This window comes from Leucoraja erinacea, chromosome 1 (genome assembly GCF_028641065.1).
Source record: "Leucoraja erinacea ecotype New England chromosome 1, Leri_hhj_1, whole genome shotgun sequence".
In the NCBI taxonomy this organism is placed as follows: Eukaryota; Metazoa; Chordata; class Chondrichthyes; order Rajiformes; family Rajidae; genus Leucoraja; species Leucoraja erinaceus.
Window position 1 is genome coordinate 90,547,721 of NC_073377.1, and position 25,112 is coordinate 90,572,832.

General features: G+C 40.8%; 1 protein-coding gene across 2 annotated transcripts in view; it reads right to left on the minus strand.

The window, feature by feature from the left end:
- cpeb2 (cytoplasmic polyadenylation element binding protein 2) overlaps positions 1 to 25,112 on the minus strand; it is a 116,889-nt gene that overhangs the window by 75,646 nt on the left and 16,131 nt on the right. For both annotated transcript variants that reach the window (XM_055638827.1, XM_055638828.1), the window contains exon 3: positions 3,722 to 3,812. In XM_055638827.1, coding sequence (XP_055494802.1) covers positions 3,722 to 3,812 — 91 coding nt within the window. The remainder of the gene's footprint in view (positions 1 to 3,721; positions 3,813 to 25,112) is intronic.

The window sequence follows — 25,112 nt, forward strand, 5'->3', positions numbered from 1 at the left end:
CATCCCAATTTTGTCAGTTCAAAATGGCCAAGTGCTATAACTGCCAGAAGAAAGGCCATATCGCCTCAGCATGTCGGGCCAAGCTTAAAACAGGAAACCAACAATCTGCAGGAAACAAGCGACAACACCAGAGAGGAGTTCACAACTTGGAGATGAACCCAGATTGGAATTGAACTTGGGTTGTACACCATTTATGCAACCATCGATAAGCCTACAACCAGTCAAGGCAAGGACTTTCAAACTAAACTATTGATTAATGAACAGTTAATCGATATGTGTATTGACACAGCAGCAGATTGCTCGGTCATGAGCAAAGACCTGTACGAAACAAAGTTCCCGATTGTTTGAGAGTACGGTTAAGCCGAGAACCTACTCGGGCAAAGTTTTGGAGACATGTGGACAAATGAACTATAATGTTCAGCATAATGGTCAGTCAGCAACATTGCCCATCATAGTAGCCAGCTACAAAAATAAACCAACCCCCCTTGGAAAGGATTGGCTGAGTAGAATAGCGTTAGACTGGAAGAACATTTTCAGCGTCAATTTGTCCAAATCACATCTTGAAAACATCATAAGCAAACATGCAAACATTTTTGCTGACAGTTACACGGGAATAACAGGGTACTCTTCACACATTCGACTTAAGCAAGATGTGAGACCTGGACCTGTAGCATATGCACTAAAGCAACAAGTGGAGGAAGAACTCGACAGGTAAGAGTGGAATGGAGTACTCGTGAAGACAGACCAGAGTAACTGGGCAACGGCAATTGTGGCCGTACCCAAGGCCGACAAAACTGTTCGACTAGGTGGTGACTACAAAGTCACAATCAACCAAGTCGTTCATGCTGAACAATATCCGTTATCAACCTCGCAAGATCTGTACGCAAGAGTCTTCACTAAACTGGATTTGTCTCACGCTTACTCCCAACTCAATGTCGACAAGGAAAGTCAGCAGTACTTGACTATCAACACACATAAGAGCTTGTATTCATATACAAAGCTGCCCTTTGGTGTGAAATTCTCCCCAAAAATGTTCCTGTCAGTCATGGACAAAATGTTAGAAGGCATTCCGCACTGTGTGTGCAACCAGGATGATCTACTGATATTCACAGAGTGCATGGTAGAACATCTGGAAATCCTTGAGCTAGTTCTCACACGACTGAACAGCCACAACAACAAACTGCGACAAAGTAAATGTGCATTTGCAGTCAGAGGTGGTCTACCTTGGACTCAAAGTAGACGACAACAGACTTTGCCCTGTGAAGGCGAAAGTGGAGCAATAGTGAATGTTCCAAAAACCAACAATGTGTCAGAGCTATGATCATTCCTTGGGATGGTGCAGTTCTATGCATGATTCCTTCCAGATTTAGCAAAGGAACAGCAACGTGCATATGACATATGCAAGGAAATCTTGACAAGTGACAAACTCCTTGTTCACAACGATACGACACACGAGATGTAACTTGCCTGTGATACTTCAAGTTATGGTGTAGGTGCAGTGATCTCTCACGTAATGAATGACGGACATGAAATGCCTAATGAAACATAGTAAATTGGTGCAGGAGGCCATTCGGCCCTTCAAGCCAGCACCGCCATTCATTGTGATCATGGCTGATCGTCCCCAATCAATAACCCGTGCCAGCCAAAGATGAACCAAAAACTGAGCATGAAGTCCTAATCCCTGAGTTTTTATCTGAAAGTGAGTTGGAAGAGACCACTGTGATTGAAACACAAAGTTCAGTTAGTACAGACAAAGAAACAGATTCCTCTGGTCAAAGTTAGGGTACTAAAACAGAGCCAAACAAGCCTACAGTTGAGTCAACACCTAAACCTGTTACACCTGTTACTGTTAGACAATCAAGCAGGATCCGTAAACCAGTAGTCAGATTAGGTTTGTAAGTTAAGTAACTCATTGTATAAGTAAAACGAAAATGTGTAGATACGTAAAATATATATTATGTTTATCATTTAAGATTTCATAAATACTGGTTTAAATCAATTATCACAACAACAAAATTGTAACCGAGTAAGATTTAATACTTTAAAAAAGGAGAGCAGTGTAATGTATTCATACATATTCATATATATTCATGTAAATGTTAATGTTGGCTTCACTTGATGAACTTGATGAACCATCCGTAACGTCACCTCTGAACACAGCCAACTGTAACCAACAATGCAATTCCCCCTCTTTTATCATCACCCCTGTCTCTCCTGAAACCTGTATCCCAGAACATCGAGCTGCCAGTACTGCCCCTCTCTTCACTAGGTTTCGGTAATGGCTATGGCCCAGTCGCACGTACCTATCCATGCCCTAAACTCATCTGCCTTAGACCGTCAGGCCCCTTGCATTAAAATACGTGCAGTTTACACCAATCTGTCTTCCTCGCTCTCTGCCTTTCTCTGCCCTCCAACATTTCTCTTACCACCTTCTATACCAACTTCTAACCTCTCACCTGTCTCTGTCCTGTACGAGATCCCACCCTCCTGTCAATCTAGTACCAATCAATCAATCCATTCGAGAGCTAATGAAAATTTAGCATCAATATTTCAGTTCAATGGGTTCTGATTAGGTTTGATAAATCCTCAGAAGCCAAGGAGTCCTCCATGCATCATATTAGGTGGCATAATGAAGGAGTATTGTTCTCTTGAAAACACAAACTCTGGATAGGTAATCTATGGAGGGGCCAATGGTCAGCTTATGTACTATGGTGCTACTGTATAGTGATTTTGCTTCCATTGTCTACCAGAGTTGGCACCATTTACTGGTATTGCAACACAGGTTTGGAAGCGTAAGTACAAGTATTTTAATTCACTACTATTAAAACTCACATTAGATATTTTATCAGAAACACCCAGCTTCTGACCAAGCACTCCCACTATAATAGCTAAACTCACGTACAAGTTATTTTCTTTAATATAGGCAGAATTTATTACTCAATAAACAGGTTAGAGATTAATATTTGGCTTCTCTTGTTGAATCATCGTACCTGCTACAGGAGGCCACTTAGCTTATTGTTAGCTTTCAGCAGAGCACTCCTATCATTCCTATTTTTTTCTCCCTATTTACCTGTATACCTGCAACTAATTTTCTCACAATTCCACCAATTTTGGCAGTTACCTAAACTGAAAGATAGTTTCCAATAACCAAGTTTTAAACAGCAACAAACATTTGGGTTGAAACGTCTCTTTCTGCACCACAAAATTATCTGTCACACTATCTACATCCTTTGGACTATTTTTTCACTACCATGGTTATATAAAGTGACCTCAAACTGGTCATGCACTTTTATTTTCTTTCTCAAAAAAGAAAAATCTTTTCCCCATATGCAAGTTTAATTCAATCAATTTTTTATTCATAAGTAAAATATTATAGATGTTGAAAATGTGAAAAAAAAGTAAAGTCAGAAATAACATATGGAGAAAGAAAAGGTTACCGTTTCTAAAATGCTAGATTGCATCTCCACAGTTGCTGCCTACCTTGCTGAGTATTTATAACAATCTGCTTTTTATTTCCGATCATGCATTTTTTTCGGTTTATCGGCAGTCATGATTGCACAAGATTATTCTTTTGCATCTTTGTATACTTGCATCAACTTTAAGTTTTATTCTTCATTATTTAAAATCCAAAGCATTTTATACACTGCTAGCACAAACGTTCCATGTTGTAGTGAGACTAACTAATCACCTCTTCAAGTCACATCTATTTCATTTCACCAACCTTTTAGGGGATCTTGTTCAGCTCTCATAATATCAATGAGAGAGTTTTCAAGTGAATGCATGTTGAGGGAATCATACAGACGAGTGCGATCCTGTGAGGAGAAAAATACATTCAGTACATACAGTAATTCTTGCATTGTTAACTATAACTCTCGGCAAGATAACAAAAAAGGACAGATCGTTATTACATTAAAAAATCTCATATATAGCACATTTGTTGCAGTTTTCTCAAATTCTTAGTTAACAACTTACTTTAGACTACAATACATGTCCTTCAGCTCATATATGGTTAGAAACATAATTATTTCAGGGTTTTTTTAAAGCATATTATATATTTTTGAAACAGGATTTAAATCTTTAGAACAAAAACAGAGTGTATCATAACTGCTAATGAAACATAAGAACAGTTGCAGCAAAACACCACTCAGGCCAGTTTGCTGAAATATGAATAGTTTAATTGTATCGAGGGAGTACAGAGAAGGTTCACCAGACTGATTCCTGGGATGTCAGAACTTTCATATGAAGAAAGACTGGATAGACTGGACTTGTACTCGCTGGAATGTAGAAGATTGAGGGGATCTAATAGAAACGTACAAAATTCTTAAGGGGTTGGACAGGTTAGATGCAGGAAGATTGTTCCCGATGTGGGGGAAGTCCAGAACAAGGGGTCACAGTTTAAGGATAAGGGGGAAATCTTTAGGACTGAGATGAGGAAAACATTTTTCACACAGAGTGGTGAATGTCTGGAATTCTCTGCCACAGTAGGTAGTTGATGCCAGTTCATTGGCTATATTTAAGAGGGAGTTAGATGTGGCCCTTGTGGCTAAAGGGATCAGGAGTTATGCAGAGAAGGCAGGTACAGGATACTGAGTTGGATGATCAGCCATGATCATATTGAATGGCGGTGCAGGCTCGAAGGGCCGAATAGCCTACTCCTGCACCTATTTTCTATGTTTCTATGTATCAAAGGCCCCAGTAAGTCGTAAAGCCAGGAATGGGAGAAGTAGCAGCTCTGAGGAATCTACAGTTACCATAGTTGTATTTTTTTAAAGATCAGAAAACTTTATTTCGCAGACCTCCAGCATCCATATAAAGTAGAGGGCTACCAGCTATTCATTGCATTGATTGGGGGTATATTCAAGATCAAAATGCAGTTCGTTTGACATATTCAAATGATCAGTAAGCTGAAGGCAAATAATGCGTTCTCCAACCTCATCTGGGCTACTGCCCTGGCCCATCCCTGACATCCGCCATAGTTTGGTCAAAGCGATAGATAATTACTGGGCAACAGGCAGTGTAGAACTTGCATCACAAATATCAGCAGCAAATTGTGAATAACATCCAGATATTATCCATTCCCCGGATCACAACGAATTTTCATTCATTATTTGAACTTCATAAGTTAAAATATCTAAATCGCCTGATTGATAGTCCAATCTTTAACATTTCAACATGATTTTTTAAAGTGAAAATAAACATTTAGAAATCAGCACTAATTTGTTTCAATATTAAATTTCAATCCTAATACTGCACATCAGAATAAAAATACATAAAAGAGTGTTATATTTTTACACTATTTCCACCTGTAGTTCAATAGATTGATAAAATTAAATCCTAATAAACTCTTCTTCCAGGGATTGCTTGAATGGCCGAAAATAGTATTTTCCAGTTAACTCTGTCAAATACCTCATATGTATGCAAAATGTTTACTTCGATATCACTGGTTATAAGCAAAATAAGATGTTCAGAATAATGGACAGCATTTCAGATTTTCTTCAATTAAGATATTTGTTTCCTCCAATTCTTAAATATTTAGTTTCATTTTTGTTACTCCTTTACTTAATTCTGTCACAATAATTTTTAAAACACAGCACAAGGTCAAAATAACTCATGAAAATAAAATTAAACTGGATGTGCAAACTGTACTTACCCTTGAGCTATTTTAAAACAAGATCTGTAAGAATCAACAAACCATTGTAGCCAGTAAAAGTGCAATTTCAAGTTTAGAGTGTCAAATTATGCACCTCCCTTGTCTTTCTTTTTTTTTCAAAAACAAGCTAATATTTATAGGACTGGAACGGAGGACAATTAAGTAGCAACAATATAAAAGGGCTGTATTTGAGTGAATTCAGTGTTGCTTAATATATTGGTTAGTACAATTCTTTCCCCAAACCTGAAGACAATTAGTTAAAAATCAAGCATAAATCGGCTTGTACTCGCTAGAATTTTGAAGATTGAGGGGGGGATCTTATAGACACGTACAACATTCTTAAAGGGTTGGACAGGCTAGATGCAGGAAGATTGTTCCCAATGTTGGGGAAGTCCAGAACAAGGGGTCACAGTTTAAGGATAAGGGGGATGTCTTTTAGGAACGAGATGAGAAAAACATTTTTCACACAGAGTGGTGAATCTGTGGAATTCTCTGCCACAGAAGGTAATTGAGGCCAGTTCATTGCCTATATTTAAGAGGGAGTTAGATGTGGCCCTTGTGGCTAAATGGATCAGGGGGTATGAAGAGAAGGCAGGTACAGGATACCGAGTTGGATGATGAGCCATGATCATATTGAATGGCGGTGCAGGCTCGAAGGGTCGAATGGCCTACTCCTGCACCTATTTTCTATATTTCTATAATAGTTTTAAAACTAGTGGGGCAACAGTAACACTAGTTCTGTTTTCCAGGATGAAAGCAGAACAAAATGTAGACTTATGATCATGAACAGCAGGAACAAGCACCAAGCCAGGGAAAATTAATCTGAATTCCCTGGAATTTCCTAAATTTATTGTGCTTTCATTTTCCTGCTTCTACTTAATCGGTAAGTGCAGTTTTAGTCTCCAAATTTGAGGGAGGACATTATTGCTATTGAGGGAGTGCAGCATAGGTTAATTCCCAGTATGGCGGGACTGACATATGATGAAAGAAGGGAGCGACTGGGCTTATATTGGCTGGAATCTTGAAGAATAAGAGGGGTTCTTATAGAAACATATAAAATTCTTAAAGGATTAGATAGGCTAGATGCAGGAAAATATTTCCCGATGTTGGGGGTAGTCCAGAACCAGGGGTCACAGTTTAAGAATAAGGGGTAGGCCATTGAGGACTGAGATGAGGAAAATCTTCTCCACCCAGAGAGTAGTGTATCTGTAAAGTTCAGAGCCACAGAAGGCAGTGAAGGCCCATTCACTTGATTTTTTCCTTAGAAGTTAAATTTAGCTCTTTGGGCTAAATGAATTAAGGGATATGGGGGAAAAGCAGAAAAGTGGTATTGATTTTAGACGGTAGACAAAAATGCTGGAGAAACTCAGTGGGTGAGGCAGCATCAATGGAGCAAAGGAAATAGGCAATGTTTCGGGTCGAGGCACCTTCTTCAGACTGATTTTAGATGATCAGCCATTTGGCCCTTAGGTGCTGGCTCTAAGGGCCAAATGGCCTACTCCTGCAACTATTTTCCTACGTTTCTAAATGTTGTTATTGTTCCCGTCTCGACTACCACGTTCCATCCACCCACCACCAGCTGAGTGAAAAAAGTTGGCCCTCGGGTTCCTATCAAATTGTGCCCCTCTCACCCTTGTTCTATAATATTATCGCACTTTAGCATCCACCCTACACATTAGGGGTAATTTACAGAAGCCAATTTACCAATACACCAAGACGTCTTTGGGATGTGAGAGGAAACCAAAGCTCCCGGAGGAAAACTGCACGGTCATAGGGAGAACCTGCAAAATCCATACAGGCAGCAGCACCCAAGGTCAGGATTGAACCAGGTATTTGGCGCTGTGAGGCAGCAACTCAGCCTCCTGCATTTCAAGAAATAAAGTCCTAACCTGCCCAACCTCTCCCTTTAGCTCAGGCTCTCAAGTCCTGGCAACATCCTTGTGCACTCTTTCCAGTTTCATAACATCCCCTCAATAGTAACGTCCCAACTTCTGCATTGAATATCCTAACTGATGAAGGGCAATGAATCAAAAGCCTTCTTTTCCACCCTATCTACTTGTGACACCGCTTTCAGGGAATCTGCACTCCTAGATCATCTGCTGTTGACTGTTGTTTCTTTCGTAAATCACTGTTATTGCTGACATGTTCTGTTTTGGAATCTTTCGTACATTGCTGTATCTCATTGTATTGAGGCCCAGGCCCGGTACAAAGATCTTCACACACGAAAGCTTATGTAAAGGAGATTTGGAATTTCACCGAATACTCTTAACAAATGTCTACAGATGCACTGCAGAGAGTATCCTGGTTGGTTGCATTGTGGCCTGGTACGGCAATTATCCGGGCCATGCCCTCTTCTTGTTGCTACAATTGGGAAGAAGTGACAGAAGCCTGAAGTTCCACATGTTCAGAAATAACTACTTTCCCACAATTATTAGGTTCTTGAACTAGCCTGCTCAACCCTACTGCCGCATCAATACTGGAACACTGCAAACCACCTCTTGCACTACCACGGACATCTTCATATTGTGTATTTTCACTCTCCTGTTTATTTGCAGTCTTCACCTTTACATTCTTGTGTGGAATTTGTTTTGTGTGTTGTCTGAGCCTATTTGCATGTGATGCTACAAGCAAGATTCCATACTTGACTTGAGATGCTTTATTTACATTAATATAAGATAAAACCTGCCCTGCATTACAAGTGCCCTACTTATGGACATTCATATATATAGAACGAGCTGCAACACTCGGTGTCTGGGTCAAACCGAACATAGTTGGCAGCACTGAGTGGGCTCGCTCGTCGAGTTAGGAAGGCTGGCGGTTGCTCTTCCCTCTGCTCGCTCTCCCACTTTGCCCATTTTTGACTGAAAAAAGTTGGGTCGTCAACGGTTCTCTCTGGAACAGAACCCTTTCCTTATCCAGGAGCCGTGTGTATATGATGTTGCAGTGGTAAATTAATCAAATTATTCAAAGAACTATGCATAGGTTAAATATGGCAATTATGCATAGGTTTAAGGTGAAGGTGAAAAGATTTAATAAGAATCTGAGGGGTAACTTTATCACACAAAGGATGGTGGATGTATGAACAAGCTGCCAGAGGCGGCAGGGACTATCCCAACATTTAAGAAACAGTTAGACAGGTACATAGATAGGACAGGTTTGGAGGGATATGCACCCAATGCAGGCAGGTGGGACTAGTGAAACTGAGGACATGTTGAGCCAAAGGGCCTGTTTCCACATTATATCACTCTATGACACTCTAACTCCAGATTTTTTGCTTGGCTGTGAAATCACCTTAATGGCTTAGAAGGCAAAACCATGAAATAAAACTGAAGCCTGCAGTACAGCTTCCATCCAATATTTATAAGCATTAAAGCGATTGTTTTCCTCTTTGCTGTTCACCTTGAATTGTCCTTCCGTCTGCTTAATATGAGCTGAATGCATCAGTGTCATCATGCATGGCTTGCATTATTAAAGCACTATTTCCCCACCACACCAAGGAACAGTTGGAGTTTGCTTTCAGGTGCCAAATATGAGCTTTCAATATTTCAATTTATTATTTTTAAATGCTGTATGAATTTGGAAAGAGCAGATGTTATCCAGTTAGTCCACACGTATTTCTGCATATGATGTTCTGTGCTCAAAATTCATCTACAGCATAGGCTTTGACAGTATTATTACTACTATGAATTTCAGGTCATTGTTTCTGTGGTAGTTGGATTAAATTATAACTTGCCATTTGTTTTAACAGATGGCTCTTTCCTCCCCCTGATCACATAGAAACTTGTCTCATGAATGTCCAATAAGCTGCTGCTTAAAATAAACATAACCAGCTGTAACAATTATCAAGCTATTTGGACCCATGCTGACAATTCTGATATTGTGAGTTACTAGAATGGAAATTGTGACTTGAAACAGCCATCTAAATCCCAAGGTCAATTGTATTAATGTTAACATTTGTATTTTTCTATTTTACACATGCTACTGAAATTGCAAGCAGTTTATTACATGATTATTGTATTGATATACCTGACTTTTTTTTAAGAGAAGAGTGAACTGCGACAAAATGGTGGTTGATTTACAGTTTTGGGTTCTAATATAATAGAAACAGAAAAATAGATGCAGGAGTAGGTCATTCGGCCCTTTGAGCCAGCACTGCCATTCAATATCATCATGGCTGATCATCTAAAATCTGGTCAAAATAAATGTTTCCTCATCTTTCCTTATTCTTAAAATGTGGCTGCTGGTTCTGAACAACATCGGGGACAACATAGGTGTCCAATCCTTTAAGAATTTTATATGTTTCCATAAGATCCCCTTTCATCCTTCTAAATTCCATTGAATGTAAGCCCAGTCGACCTATTCCTTCATCATATTCAGTCCCATCATCCCGGGAATTAACCTGGTGAACCTACGCTGCACTCTGTCAATAGCAATAATGTCCTTCCTCAAATTAGGAGACCAGACAGAATTGCACACAATATTCCAGGTGCAGTCTCACCAGGGCCCTGTACAACTGCAGTAGGACCTCCTTGCTCCTAAACTCAAACCCTCTCGCAATGAAGACCAACTTGCCATTAGCTTTCTTCACCGCTTGCTGTACCTGCAAGCTTACTTTCAGTGACTGATGTACAAGCACACCCAGGTTTTGCTGCACCTCTCCTTGTCCTAACCTGACGCCATTCAGATAATAATCTGCCTTCCTGTTCTTGCCACCTTCCTGCTCTATCCATGTCAATACCCTACACCCAATACTATGTGCTCTAATTTTGCACACTAATCTCTTGTGTGTGACCTTGTCAAATGCTTTTTGAAAGTCCAGATACACATCAACTGGCTCTCCCTTATCAATTCTACTTGTTCCATCCTTAAAACACATTCGGACAGGTACATGGATAGAAAAGGTTTAGAAGGATATAGGTCAAACATGGGCAAAGGGTTCTAGATTAGAAGGGGCATCTTGTTTGGCATGGATTAGTTAGGCCAAAGGGTCTACTTCCATGCGGTAAGCCTGTGATCCCATAACTTAGGTATTTATACAAAATTATATTGAATCGAATTTCTCGCGTGGAATGCTTTCTGGCTGGAATGGTGCAGATCAATTATATTGTCCCACTGCCATTTCGGTTCAAATCAGCTATAGTGGCATAGTCCAAAAAATTAAATCGGTATCTTCAATATCAACATCTATGGCTCCAGAAATCACAATGCAGGTCCATCGAGTGCTATTGCCAGACAAATTTAAGCAGTTAACTCACATAACTTTATTATGATTGTCGAAATGAGGCACCAACCAGTGCTTACCAATCAGACATGGTAAGGTACAAAAGATTCCAAAGCAGAACATGAGCAATAAAGGAGTAGAAGGCCAGAGTCAGAAGGTCAGCTTTGCACGCCGCACTCAAGAAATCCAAACAGAAAATCTTGGATAATACTGTAATGCGGTCTTAAGAAAATGATACACATTCAGATGTGCCTTTGGTTCATTGAAAAGAGCTGCACCTGCCTTATCAATCAGACAGATGTAAAAAGATCCTAGGGATTCATTCCATGAAAAGCAGGAGAAATGTTTTGGTATCTTGCCCAAATATATTCCACAACCAAATTCACTAAAACACAGTTGTGGGACAGTGTAGGACAATGGTTTTCCTGTTACCACAGTGACTACACCAGAAATATTTCAATATTGATAAAAAATTAGTTTGCAATGCCCTAAAATGTTCACAGGTGTTACATAAAATACTTTCACTAAATGTAAACAAAAATGCTGGAGAAACTCAGCGGGACGAGACCCTTCTTCAGATGTCTGAAGGAGGGTCTCGACCTGAAACGTTGCCTATTTCCTTCGCTCCATAGATGGTGCCTCACCCGCTGAGTTTCTACAGCATTTTTGTCTACCTTCAATTTTCCAGCATCTGCAGTTCCTTCTTAAACATTCACTGAAGGTAAAGACTAGTTTGATTCCTGTAAGTACGCAGAACAATACTACAGAAATAAAATATAATGCCAACAACTTTCAGAATTTACTTTTCAAAGAATAGCCCAAAGTACCCAGCCCCTGGTCAATTTTAAAGCTTCATGTGGTTAAAATTCAAATGTTTCTTTAAACTTCGAACAAATTAAATGTTATAATTTCAGGCAAATTTAAGTTAGCCTCGCCACTATATAACTACATTTTAAATAGAAATGTTAAAAAAATAAGCTTTTGGTACTAATGAACAGTGCTAAAAATGTGTCAGTGCCTCAAAGGTTAGTGTTATTTGATGTTTCACCAGAACAGATAACTACTGCGTTTGTATACGGAGGAGTTACGGCACATCATTGAAATCAAACAATTCTGAGGTTAAAAATAATAATAATATATTTTATTGTCATTGCACATCAGTGCAACGGGATTTAGTATGCAGCTTCCAACCGATGTAAAGGAAAAGTAAAATAAATAAATAAGCTGTGTGACGTGACCATCCGAGAGAGACAGTACGGGGGGGCACTCAGCAGGGCCGGTTCAGAGCCGCTATAGCTCTGGGAATAAAGGTGTTTCTGAGTCTGGAGGTTCGGGCGTAGAAGGCCTTGTAACATCTGCCAGAGGGAAGTAGTTCGAACAGTCCGTTACAAGGGTGTGAGGAGTCTTTATGGATGCTGAAGGCCTTCCAGAGGCACCGTGTGTGGTAGATGCCCTCCAAGGCTGGTAGCTGTGTCCCAATAATCCTCCGCGCTCTGTGGACGACGCGCTGAAGAGCTCTCCTCACCGCCTCCGTGCAGCTGTGATACCACACAGAGATGCTATACGTTAATATGCTCTCTGTGGTGCAGCGGTAGAACGTTGTCAGCAGCTGTTGGGGCAGACCAGTCTTTTTTAATGTCCTCAGGAAGAACAGTCGTTGCTGTGCCTTCTTGACCAGCGCAGCGGTGTTGGTGGACCATGTGAGGGCCTCTGAAATGTGAGTGCCAGTTGTGCCATGTGTCATGTGTGCCATGTGCGTTCCAGTTGACAAAGCACAAAGCAGCTAAATGCAAAGGCAGTGTTTAACAAATTTGGTAAAAACAGACCATTGTATTTGAGAAAAATAAATCCTCATTAATCACAGGGGGAAATACGATTTAATAATTTATTGTTGAAAATATTTACCATGCCACAATAAAAAGAGATGCATACTCTTTTAACTTTAGCCCAATGCCTTAAACTAAAGATGCATGTGGAATGCTCCCTTAAAATATTTGATATAGCAGAATTATGTTCAAATTGCAAAAAAAACTACCAGGGAGGGGACTAATTGGACAGTTTTCCCAAAAAGCTAGTACAAATACAAAGCCAAATGGTCACCTATCATATAAATGCATAAAATGTTAGATTTATCCAAATTCCAAAGGTCAGATAAATTATCAAAGTACCAGAGGAGACAAAAATATTTACAAGCAAATGCATTAAATGAGGCACCAATTTAAAGTGGAGATAGCTGAAAATGAAATGCCTGTGCTAATTACTTTAGACTTTCATTGACATTCGAGTGGAATCATATTGACACTGATCTAAAATGAACCCACAGACATATATATATATGCAAGTATTTACCATCCTAGAGAGTCTGTTTCTGTCATCCAGATCTACTAATTAAAAGCATGCATATTCATTGAAGATTGTTATCAATAGAAATAAATAGCAAGATGGACCCCATAATTTAAACTTTTACAAGTTTGCAATGAAGCAATTGTTCTGCTCAAGAAAATCTGTTAAAAATCACATGCCAATTCTAATGTTAAATGGTCAGAGATGCCTAGATGTAGACAAGGTAATTCTCCTCCCCTCCCCCACCACTTGTACAAATCAATTTGATTGAACAGAAATTATTATGTAGCATCTTTCACAGAAATCGATTTAAGCATTAACATCTTATTCCGTTAATTCCAACATATAATCGTATTACATTTTGTACAAACAGGCACAGAGGATCAGGAAATAAGAAGATAATCAAGTTGCAATGAAAGCTTAATAAAAGCGATACCTCATACTATCCAAAGGATACGGATCATTGTTCCTGGTTTCAATTAACTTTCTCATGGCAGTTAGAATCAAAGTAAACACAGACCAGGGTCAGATAACCCCCACATTTCTGCTTTACAGCATGATGATTAGACTTTTTTTCATTGCAGTGATTTGGTTAATAACTACATTGAGCAACCATAAAATATGTTTAATGCACTGTAGATTGGGCAATATTATACAGACAGATATAGAGGAATAAAATGCAGTTTGACCCATGTTGATATTATGACGATGATCATATACACAATGCTCTTCTTTCAAAATCTGTTTCACAGAAGTTTGTTCTAAAATAATACAATGGTCAAAAATATACAAATAGAAAATGTTTTCTCACGTTCAGAATTTAGAAAAATTTCAGTAAATGAATCTCAATGTCAAATATTTTTCAATGGGTGTATAATGTAAAACATAAATAAGAATTAAAATAAATTAAGTTACGAATGTATTCATTATAGTGCTGGAGGAGGCCATTCGGCCCTTCGAGCCAGCACCGCCATTCATTGTGATCATGGCTGATCGTCCCCTATCAATAACCCGTGCCTGCCTTCTCCCCATATCCCTTGACTCCACTAGCCCCTAGAGCTCTATCTAACTCTCTCTTAAATCCATCCAGTGACTTGGCCTCCACTGCCCTCTGTGGCAGAGAATTCCATAAATTCACAACTCTCTGGGTGAAAAAGTTTTTTTCTCACCTCAGTCTTAAATGACCTCCCCTTTATTCTAAGACTGTGGCCCCTGGTTTCTTGGTCCTCCAAAATATTCTGGTTCTGGTCTCACCCCACATTGGGAACATTTTCCTGCATCTAGCTTATCTAGTCCTTTTATAATTTTATATATTTCTATAAGATCCCCCTCATCCTTCTAAACTCCAGTGATTACAAGCCTAGTCTTTTCAATCTTTCCTCATGACAGTCCCGCCGTCCCAGGGATCAATCTTGTGAACCTACGCTGCACTGCTTCAATCACAAGGACGTCCTTCCTCAAATTAGGAGACCAAAACTGTACACAATACTCCAGATGGGGTCTCACCAGAGCCCTATACAACTGCAGAAGAACCTCTTTACTCCTATACTGAAATCCTCTTGTTATGAAGGCCAACATTCCGTAAGCTTTCTTCACTGCCTGCTGTACCTGTAAGCCAACTTTCAGTGACCGGTGTACAAAGACGCCCAGGTCTCGCTGTACCTCCCCCTTACCTAACCTAACCCCATTGAGATGATAATCTGCCCCCTTGTTTTTGTCGCCAAAGTGGATAACCTCACATTTATCTATATTATACTGCATCTGCCACGTATCTGCCCACTCACTCAACCCGTCCAGGTCACCCTGCAACCTCCTAACATCCTCTTCACAGTTCACACTGCCACCCAACTTTGTGTCATGCGCGATTTTTGCCAATTAATGTTGAACAAATTGTATAAGCATTTTCTAAATACTAAATTAGTTATATTTCGGTCACTTTTAACTCACAATATACTCATTTATACGCCAAAGGTTTGCTGCACGGCAAAAACATTAGCAAAAACATGTTTTCAAAATGTTAGTACGACTTCTAATGTAAGAGGAAGTATTTGCTATGCTGAATGGGCCAGATTGTTGTATCAGGGGGATCACATAAAGTGCCAAAATATTGTTTCTCAATGTGTGAGTGTTACAAAATATTTAAAAAGACTAGCAACTAATATATACAGCACAAAAAGTACAGATTGACTTGTATTTAAAAACATCATATTCATGTTGACAATAGTATAAAATGTATGTGATATGAAATGTCATACAGATAATTTGCAATGAATATTTGAAACTGTATGCTTTGAAATTATGCGTGAACTGCGGTAAATGAAGAAAATAGAAATTATACAAAACACTATAGAAGGGTGTGATGCACTGAAAATGGTAAAGAAGATTCAGATGTTTTTGGAATGGAATGTTTTAGTTATGAGGAGAGGCAGGATTGACCGATTTTGTTTTGCTTGCAGCATAGATGAAATATGCTAGGAGATAGGGAGAACTTGATAGGGGTATGCAAAGTTATGAGACATAGATATTGTGGACAGAAATAAACATTTCCATATGGCAGGTGTCCAAAACCAGAGTCCATGGGTTTAAAGAGTGGAGTAAGATGTTTTGAGGGGATCCAAGAAATAATATTTTCACCCAGGGGGTGATTGGTATCTGGAATGTACTGCTCAAGGTGGTTTTCATAGGTCCATGTTATTAAACAGCATGGAAACCGGTCTCTGTGTGGAAACATTTGCAACTCAGACCCCCCTTAAATCTTTCCCCTCTCATCTTAAACATATGCCCTCTAGTTTAAAACTTCTCCATCCAGGGAAAAATGTTATACCATTTTATCTGTGCCCCTCCTAATTTTACAAGCATCTGTAAAGTCATCTATCAGCCTTCTTCACTCCAGGGAAAACAATCCCAACCTTTCCACTCTCTCCTAATAACTCAAGCCTTCTATTGCAGGCAACATCCTTGTGAATCTTTTCTGCACTGACTCCAGCTTAATCACATCTTTTTTATTGCACGGTGATCAGACATGCACATAATATTGCAAATGCAGTCTCTCCAATGTCTTGTACAATGTAACATGATATCCCAACGCTTGTACTAGATGCCGCAGCTGATGAAGGCAAGCAAGCCATGTGCTTTCTTCACCATCCTGTCCACCTGTGTTGCCACCTGGTGATAGAGACAGATACTTTCACAACACTTAAGAAGCATTTGGAAGACCATTTGATACAGGTCTACGGGTAGAGTCCGCTGACAAAATGAGATAGCTACTTGATTATGGACGTGGCGGACCAAAGGGCCTGTTTCTGTTCTTTATGACTCTGACACAGGTGCACTGGTGCAAATTCTCTACGTGCACATTAGGCTCATGGCGGCTCTGAAACCTAATGATCCCTCACTGTGCAAATCTATACAATTGTTCATGCAGTCCAACAGAATTCACAAACCGAGCACGTCTCAGTAAATGATGCATAATATCGATACTCCTGACCATAAATTTCAATATTATAAAATAATCTCTATGGACCAAATGTGATGCCATATAACAGGGCTGGGGAAGAACAAAATACCTGTCGAAATTCAATGCAACTGAATGCTCATGAGTGCCTTCATATTTCGCAATACCAATTGTAATCATAATCATTATTCTTCATGTTTCCGAAGTCAGCCAAAACTATCCATTTTGTAGCCACCTGCTTTTTGGAATCTCAATGGCATTTGAGTTATACACTGTCTGAAAAAATTATTTAAATGTATACATTTCTTTAAAATGTTAGCAGAATTCAACCAACCCAATAAAATTAAGATAAGTTAGACATTTTAAGACACTCAAAACCTTTTATATTAGGCTCAGTCAATAGTACAACTGTTACCCATAAGACAACATGAACATAACTTCAATACTATATATTTATTTTGTCTGAGCATTTGAATGTGCAGATTCAATACTAATCCAGGGGGTGGCAGTGCACAATAAAGGTTAATATAAACCTGCAGCACCTTGTTCATCAAAATCGTATGATACGAATGCAGTCATATTTGACCCGTTTGCAAAAGATCTCAGCAAATCATTTTTCGTTTTCTGTCCAGATGCCACTAATTTTTGTTACTGTTACTGCATCCAGAATCTGGAACCAGTGCAGCCTAATTAATGTGTAGGAAGGAACTGCAGATGCTGGTTGAAGCCGAATATAGACACAAAAGCTGGAGTAACTCCGCGGTTCAGAGCATCTCCGGAGAAATGGAATAGGTGACGTTTTGGATCGAGACCCTTCTTCAGACAGAAGGGTCTCGATCTAACACATCATCTATTCCTTTTCTCCAGACTGCTGTTATTCCAGCTTTTTGTGTCTATCTACAGCCTAATTAATTTTGTACATCAGTAACATGAAGTTCCAACTATTGCATTACTTGCCTGGGCCTATGAAGGCAAGCTTTTCAGACACCTTCGTAACCATCCTGTCTACCTGTGTTGCCACTTTCAGGGAACTATGCACATGTAGGTCATGGTGTTTCTGTTCCTATGCTCTTGAGGGCCCTGCCATTCACTGTGCATGTTCGGTCCTCGTTTAAGTTTTCAAAATGCATCACATTGTACATGCCCAAGTTACATTTTAATCTGCACTTTCCTTGCCCTCTTTCCCATATGATCTGTGGGAATACCCTTCTTCACCATTCACTATACCAATTTTAGTGTCATGTGAAAACTTACTATTCATATCACCCACCTATCATCCAAATCATTAATATAGAGGACAAACAACAGGACTCAGCACTGATCTCTGTGGCACACCCTTGCAGAGGACAATTCGTCAATGGAGGGAATGTTGCAGCCAATCACTTTCTCAGCTGATCGGCCGATTCGCTGCAGCCTCCGGATGTCATGCTTGGTGGCCGAGCCAAACCAGACCATGATGGAGAAGGTGAGAACAGACTCTACGATAGCTGTATAGAATTGGACCATCCTTGGAGATGATGGTTCCCAGGAACTTAAAAGACTCCACAGATGTGACTGTGGTGTTGTTGATGGTGAAGGGGAGGGGGAGCTCTCCTAAATTCTACAATCAATTCCACTGTCTTAAGAGCAATGAGCTCCAGGTTGTTGCGATGGCACCAGGACGCCAGCTGTGTCACTTCCTGTCTGTAGGCAGATTCCTCCCCATCCTGGATCAGTCCAATTAGGGCTGTGTGGTCCGCAAACTTGAGAAGCTTGACAGAGGAGTCAGTGGAGGTGCAATCATTGGTGCAGAGAGAGTAAAGGAGACGGGAGAGTACGCAGCTCCATAGTGCTCTGCTGAGGGTCTGCGGGTCCGAGATGTGTTTTCCCAGCGTCTCATGCTGCTTCCTGTCTATCAGGAAACTGGTGATCCATTGAGAGGGGTTCAGGCACAGTCAACTTAGAAAGTTAGGAGTGTAGTAGCTCTGGCACAATGGTGTTGAATGCAGAGCTAAAATCAGCAAACAAAATCCTTGCATAGGTCCCCTGGCAGTCTAAGTGCTAGAGGATGAAGTGCAGGCCCTGGGTGACTGCGTCATCCACAGATGTATTGGCCCGATATGCAAACTGCAGAGGGTCCAGGGTTGTGATATTTTTCAGCTTGGCCAACACAAGCCTTTCAAGGGTCTTCATGACTACAGAGGTCAGTGTGATAGGCCTGTAGTCGTTAAGACCAGTAATCCTTGCCTTGTTCGGTACAGGGACAATAATGGAGGCTTTGAAGCAGGCATGGACAGTACATGTTTGCAGGGACTGGTTGAAAGTGTCTGTGTAGACCGGTGCCAGTTGTTCGGCACAGAGCATGCGTTTTAACCTTCCAGATCTACCCACCATGTGGGACTTTGTCAAAGGCCTTTCTAAAGTGCATGTAGCCAATGGGTAATCTCGGTCAGCTCTTCAAAAATCTGTGAGCTGAATATTTAGGGTTATACGTCATATCAGATTGACAGGAAGGTGGGCAGTGGGGATGGGGTGGCTCTGTTAGTTAGGAATGAAATTCAGTCCTTTCTGAAGGGTGACAGAGGATCAAAAGATGGAGTCATTGTGATTAGAGCTGAGAAATTATATGGGTAAAAATACCCCAATGGGAGTTATTTACAGGCCCCCAAACAGTAGCAAGGGTATAGGGTACAAGTTACAAAACGATAGAAAATTGATCCAGCATGTCATAAAAACACAAAATACATTAAGCATGAAATTAAAGTGACGAGTTGAAAGGATTGGGGATGTGCAAAGTTTGGGGAGGGGGGTCAGTCTACCCCATGACAGAAGGGGGAGGAGTTGTACAGTTTGATATCCACAGGGAAGAATGATTTCCTGTGGCGTTCTGCCCTGCATCTTGGTGAAACCAGTATGTTGCTGAAGGTACTCCTGAGGTTGACCAGTGTGTCATGGAGGGGGTGAGCTGTATTGTCCAGGATGCTCCAAAGTTTAAGGAGTATCCTCCCCTCCAAGACCACGTCCCATGAATCCAACTCCGCCCCCAGGACTCAGCCAGCCTTCCTGAAGAGTTCAACCCTATTGGCATCCACGGCCTTCGCCCTGTTTGCAGCAAAGAAGATGGCATTGAAGGAGAGCTGAATTTCATCCTAGTTACATTGGATACCTTAGTCGACAACAGTTAGAAATGCAAGGACACGACAGAGATTGGTGTGTCTAATAACTAACTATTGAACAGACAACCTTGAGTCCATAACATAAAACAAAATAATTAGTGCTATAGCTGGTTTCTTTAAACCGATAAGAGTAAGGATATCCCTACACTGTATGTCTAATAAAGTAATTTTAAAATGGCAATAGCAATCTCATAAATGCCAGCTGAAGGAAGTTAAGTTTGAGGCTCAAAATGCACAGTGTCCACCGTCGCCAATGATATTATTATTTACAAAGTAATTTGCATTGACAATTGTTTACAACTGAGGAAAACTGGTTTGATTTTGTAAATTAAATTATTTGGATATTTGTAAGACAGATAATGTTTGGTATAAGATGTGGTGTGGCTTTAGCAGGTATGCTAAAGCATTCAGTTTTAAAATAATGGGAGAACTATCAACAAAGGATGTTAGAGAATGTGTTAAAGGAAATTAGTGTGACACTTGGAAATATGCACACTATGGAACACAATAAATAATAATTATATAATTATATGAGCAAAGATCAAGTTCAGAACTTTGGCAAGGAACCAGTTGAAAAAAAGTGGATAGGGCCACATATTGCCAAATGTAGGGGAGGGATTAGCAAAGGCCTAACTTTAATGGAGGAAAAAAAGCAGGTATTGATCGCCTCTTCTTCCCGAGAAGGCTTAGTTTGGCATGTCCCTTTCAACTCTTGACAACTTCTACAGATGCACCAGAGATGGCATTTTATCAGGAGGCATCACAGCTTGGTTTGAGAACAGCTCCATCCAAGACAGCAAGAAATCACAGCAAAATGTGGATGCCGCCCAGGCCATCACACAAGCCAACCTCCCTTCTATTGACTCCATTTATACCTCACGCTACCTTGGCAAGGCCAGCAAATTAATTAAGGACGATTGCAGAGTTCTTCCGGCACTTTGTTTTTTTGCTCAAGATTCCAGTATTTCTATTTCTTGTGTTTCCATAAATATACTCCAATTTCCACATCAGTAATTAAATAAAATTCATGTGTCTTCTAAATCCAGAAAGTTGACCACAGAATTCTAACGTTTGGCTAAAGATAGCTGTATATACTCCATTCTCATTTTATCCACTCACTTGTTCCATTGAGTAGGGTGTGTTCATAGAGGATCTTTTCATTAGTAACACAATCTTCCATGCCAATGCAACATTTTGTGACAATGACTGCAATAGATTGATACCTTGCAAATACATTAGGGGTTGTTTTCTCTTCCCCCCTCCGCATTTACTTCTCGTTTTCTTTAAAAGCTTGCCACCCATTATACTGCCAAAAGTAGCAAACAAAATCTAACATATTCAAATTTGATGTACAAGCCAATGATAAATACATCACTTATTTGTTTAGTCAGTGACAAAAGAACATCCTACCACATTGCAGTGTAGAAATTTCAACTCCCTCTAATAGCAATTAACTTCAACATTTTGTTAATCTAGTAATATTACACATCTGTCATTGATCTACACGGAATGGAGTTAAAATTACACTAACCTTCTCCATACTAGTATGCACAAACATGTATATCATGACATGGAAAAAAAGTAAGTGAGCAAAAAGTGTTTTATATCAAGAATGTTGCCAAAAACCAAAAGAAAAACCTTTCACAGTCATGTACATCAATTGGTGCTACAAATCAATGAACTGAACTGAATTTTCAGTTTTGATTCAAGTATTCTTTATTGTCTAAATTGCTCCAGTCAGTCATTGGCTTAATTGCTCCAGCCCTGAGATCAGCTTCTAAGCCCTCAAAATATAGCAGAGGAGATTTCTGCAGGGTGGAAGCTTTACTCTGCATCTGGTTTATGTGATGGGAGCTTTAATTACTACCTGGTAAAGTTCCTTTAACAATTTTGAAACAAAAAATGACATTAGAATGTTGGATAATTTTGACATTTTAAATAGAAAACAGAGGTCATCAAAGAAAAGATAGCACAGTATTTGAGAGGGTACAAATTACATTCAGAGGGCTATTTTGTGCACTCAAGATGTTAGTGTCCTAATTTCCAATGTATTTACAATACAGAACTACATCATAAGTAGTTTTGGTTGTACACTCAAGCCTGCTGAAAATTAAGATGCAAAGGCCAAACATTTACCAACAAATTTCCCAACAGAGGGGAATAGTAACAGTCAGAAAATACGTTAAAATTTTGCAGAACTGATAAGGATCAGTCATGCAATGGGGCATTCAAAGAAAATGTCAGCGTATAAGATACTATATTTATTCCCAATGCAATGTAAATCAATGAGGTAGACTTAACAGGACCTGACAGTAATAGTAAACATCACCAAATGCTGTAAAGCAATTTTATGATCAAATAGAATTTTGAAAGAAAACCGAGTAATAGAGGTTTTCACAGGAGATTCATTCACCTGTCCTGTTTGTGCCAGCTGTTACAGCAATGAAAAAAAGCTGATTGACCTGCTCTCTTACGCCTTTGTTTCCCCCATTTCAAATGTTTACTCACACAGTTATAACCACAGCAGAGAAACTCTGTACATGAAGACATTTCTCCGTGACTATTGTCATGAATGATTCTTCAGTGCTGCTTCTATCAGAGGAAAACCATTTCCATTTGCCGTTCAGAACAGTAAATCCTTCACACACTGCTCCACTAGAACTGTTTTTTTTTTAATGCCACTCATAGATGTCACACATAATGGAGAATACGCCCCAATCTCCATCTACGGGGACAGTGTGGAGAGAGTGTCCAGCTTTAAGTTTCTGGGCACTCACATTTCAGAGGACCTCACATGGTCCACCAACACCGCTGCACTGGTCAAGAAGGCACAGCAACGACTGTTCTTCCTGAGAACATTAAAAAAGACTGGTCTGCCCCAACAGCTGCTGACAACCTTCTACTGCTGCACCACAGAGAGCATACTAACATATGGCATCTCTGTGTGGTATCTCAGCTGCACGGAGGCGAAGAGGAGAGCTCTTCAGCGCGTCATCCACAGAGCACAGAAGATCATTGGGACACCACTACCAGCCTTGGATGGGATCTACCACACACGGTGCCTCAGGAAGGCCGTCAGCATCCATAAAGACGCCTCACACCCTTGTAATGGACTGTTCGAACTACTTCCCTCTGGCAGACGTTACAAGGCCTTCTACGCCCGAATCTCCAGCTTCATTCCCAGAGTTATAGTGACTCTGAACCGGACCTGCTGAGTGCCCCCCACCCCCCATAGACTGTCTCCCTCGGATGGTCATGTCGCACAGGCACATCTGCACTTTAGTCTGTTTGAACTGTTTTACTGTTGTAATGTTATTTTAACAAACCATGTTTCTCGGGGTATCTAAACCTAAATGTTATTAGTTATTTAAGTATGACATCGGATGGAAGCTGCAAACCCAAATCTCGTTGCACTTATGTGCAATGACAATAAAAGATATTATTATTATTATTATTAGCCACACTTCCATTCGTACATCCTTGTGTGGATTCAGAGAATACTAGACAATATGTTTCATAATGCAAACTCTGTGGCTTAACCAATCTTTGAATAATTGTTACTTCTTCACTTGCATTTGAAGGCCTAATTATGAAATCAAACTTTTAAAAACCCATCCAATGCCTTGCCTAGCAGTAGCAATGTACATGAGCCCCTAAGCTTCTGCCTAAAGTTAACAAACCTTCAGCATTTCTGAGTATATCCTTCCAAATTACACACCTCATTTCCACATTTGCACATAAATATAATTACAAGCAAAATCAAACAATTTAGTCACAAAGTGGGCTTTCAAAGATGCTGGTTAATTTTTACATATTTCATAATAGACAGTACCATGAACCACAAAGAACAAAAGATAGAATAGTAATATTTGTACTTAGAAAGAGCAAGAGGCACTATACAGGTGCACAACCTTTTATCCGAAAGCCTTGGGACCAGACACTTTTCGTAATTCGGTATTTTTCGGCTTTTGGAATGGAAGATTTTTAGCGTAGATTTTAACGGCTGGCTCAGTGGCAGAGTGCTCGGCTCATATCCGCAAGGTCGCGAGTTTGCACCTCGATCCCGGCAGTTACTCGATCGCGAGTTTGAGTCTTCAGTGTAGTTTTTTCTTGCAGAATATGAGAGAATAGGGAGGGTTAGACTGGGATCATTCTCTGCGAGATGATCTTAGTGCAGGAGACAAGTGTAGGAGAGGTGTACTGACTGTGTGGGCAGAACTTTGGAAGTGATTGCCCACCATTCTCAAAAGCCGCTGTATCTCCCTGTCCCTGGGATAGCAGGGGGCGATCAAACAGCACAATACCCCCCTCCCCCTCCAACTCCAGAGGAATCCGCTCCCCGATGGGCCGCCACGGCGACAAGTGGCAGTTCGCCCACAGCCCGAGCTGAGGCCACCCCAAGAACAAGACGTACCTTGCACACCATCAGCTTCTGCCCCTAGAGGGGAGCGTGTTCCTCTGGAGTTGGAGCGGGGCTGGGCTGGAGTTGCTGATCTGGGATCTCCGTGCTTGCAGTGGGCCTGGGGGTTGGTGTCCCGATGAGAGGGCACAGCTCGGGTTGTGGGCGAACTGCCACTTGTCGCCATAGTGGCCCATCGGGGAGCGGCTTCTGGTGGTCCAGACGTCTTCGGCCAGTTTGCAGTTTTCCTCTGGAGTTGGAACGGGGCTGGGCTGCTGCTGGCTGTGGGTCTCTGGGATCTCCATGCTTGCAGTGGGCCTGGGGGTCGGTGTCCCGCCGGTCCTGACGTCTCCGGTGACTGGCACTGACCTGCTGGCATCGCCGACGTGAAGACAGTGCAAATCCCCCGCGCCGGTGTAATGGGCGGGGAGCTGGAGAGGGAAGGGAAGGGGTCACACACATGGCCGGGAAGCAGAGGGGTGTAGGTGGGGTGAAACTGAAGGGAGCGACAATCTGCTGCTGCCTGCCCGCTGAGTTAAAAAGTTTCCACGCAAGACTCACGATACACTGTGTATTGTGAGTCTACCGTGGGAACTTTTTAACTCAGCAGGCAGGCAGCAGCAGATTGTCAATTATTAACACCCCCACGCAATATACTCTCACCTTCTCTTTTATGAATGGGGATTTAGTTCCCCTTTCTTCGAGGACCGACCGGAGGTTCCGCTGTCACCTCTGCGGGCCGCCCTCGGTGAACGTCTTCAAGGACCTTTCTTCAAGGACCGAAAAAATGTCCGCTATTCAGAGCTTTTCGTTATTTGGAATTTCGGATAAAAGGTTGTGCACCTGTACAGGTGCACAACCTTTTATCCGAAAGCCTTGGGACCAGACAC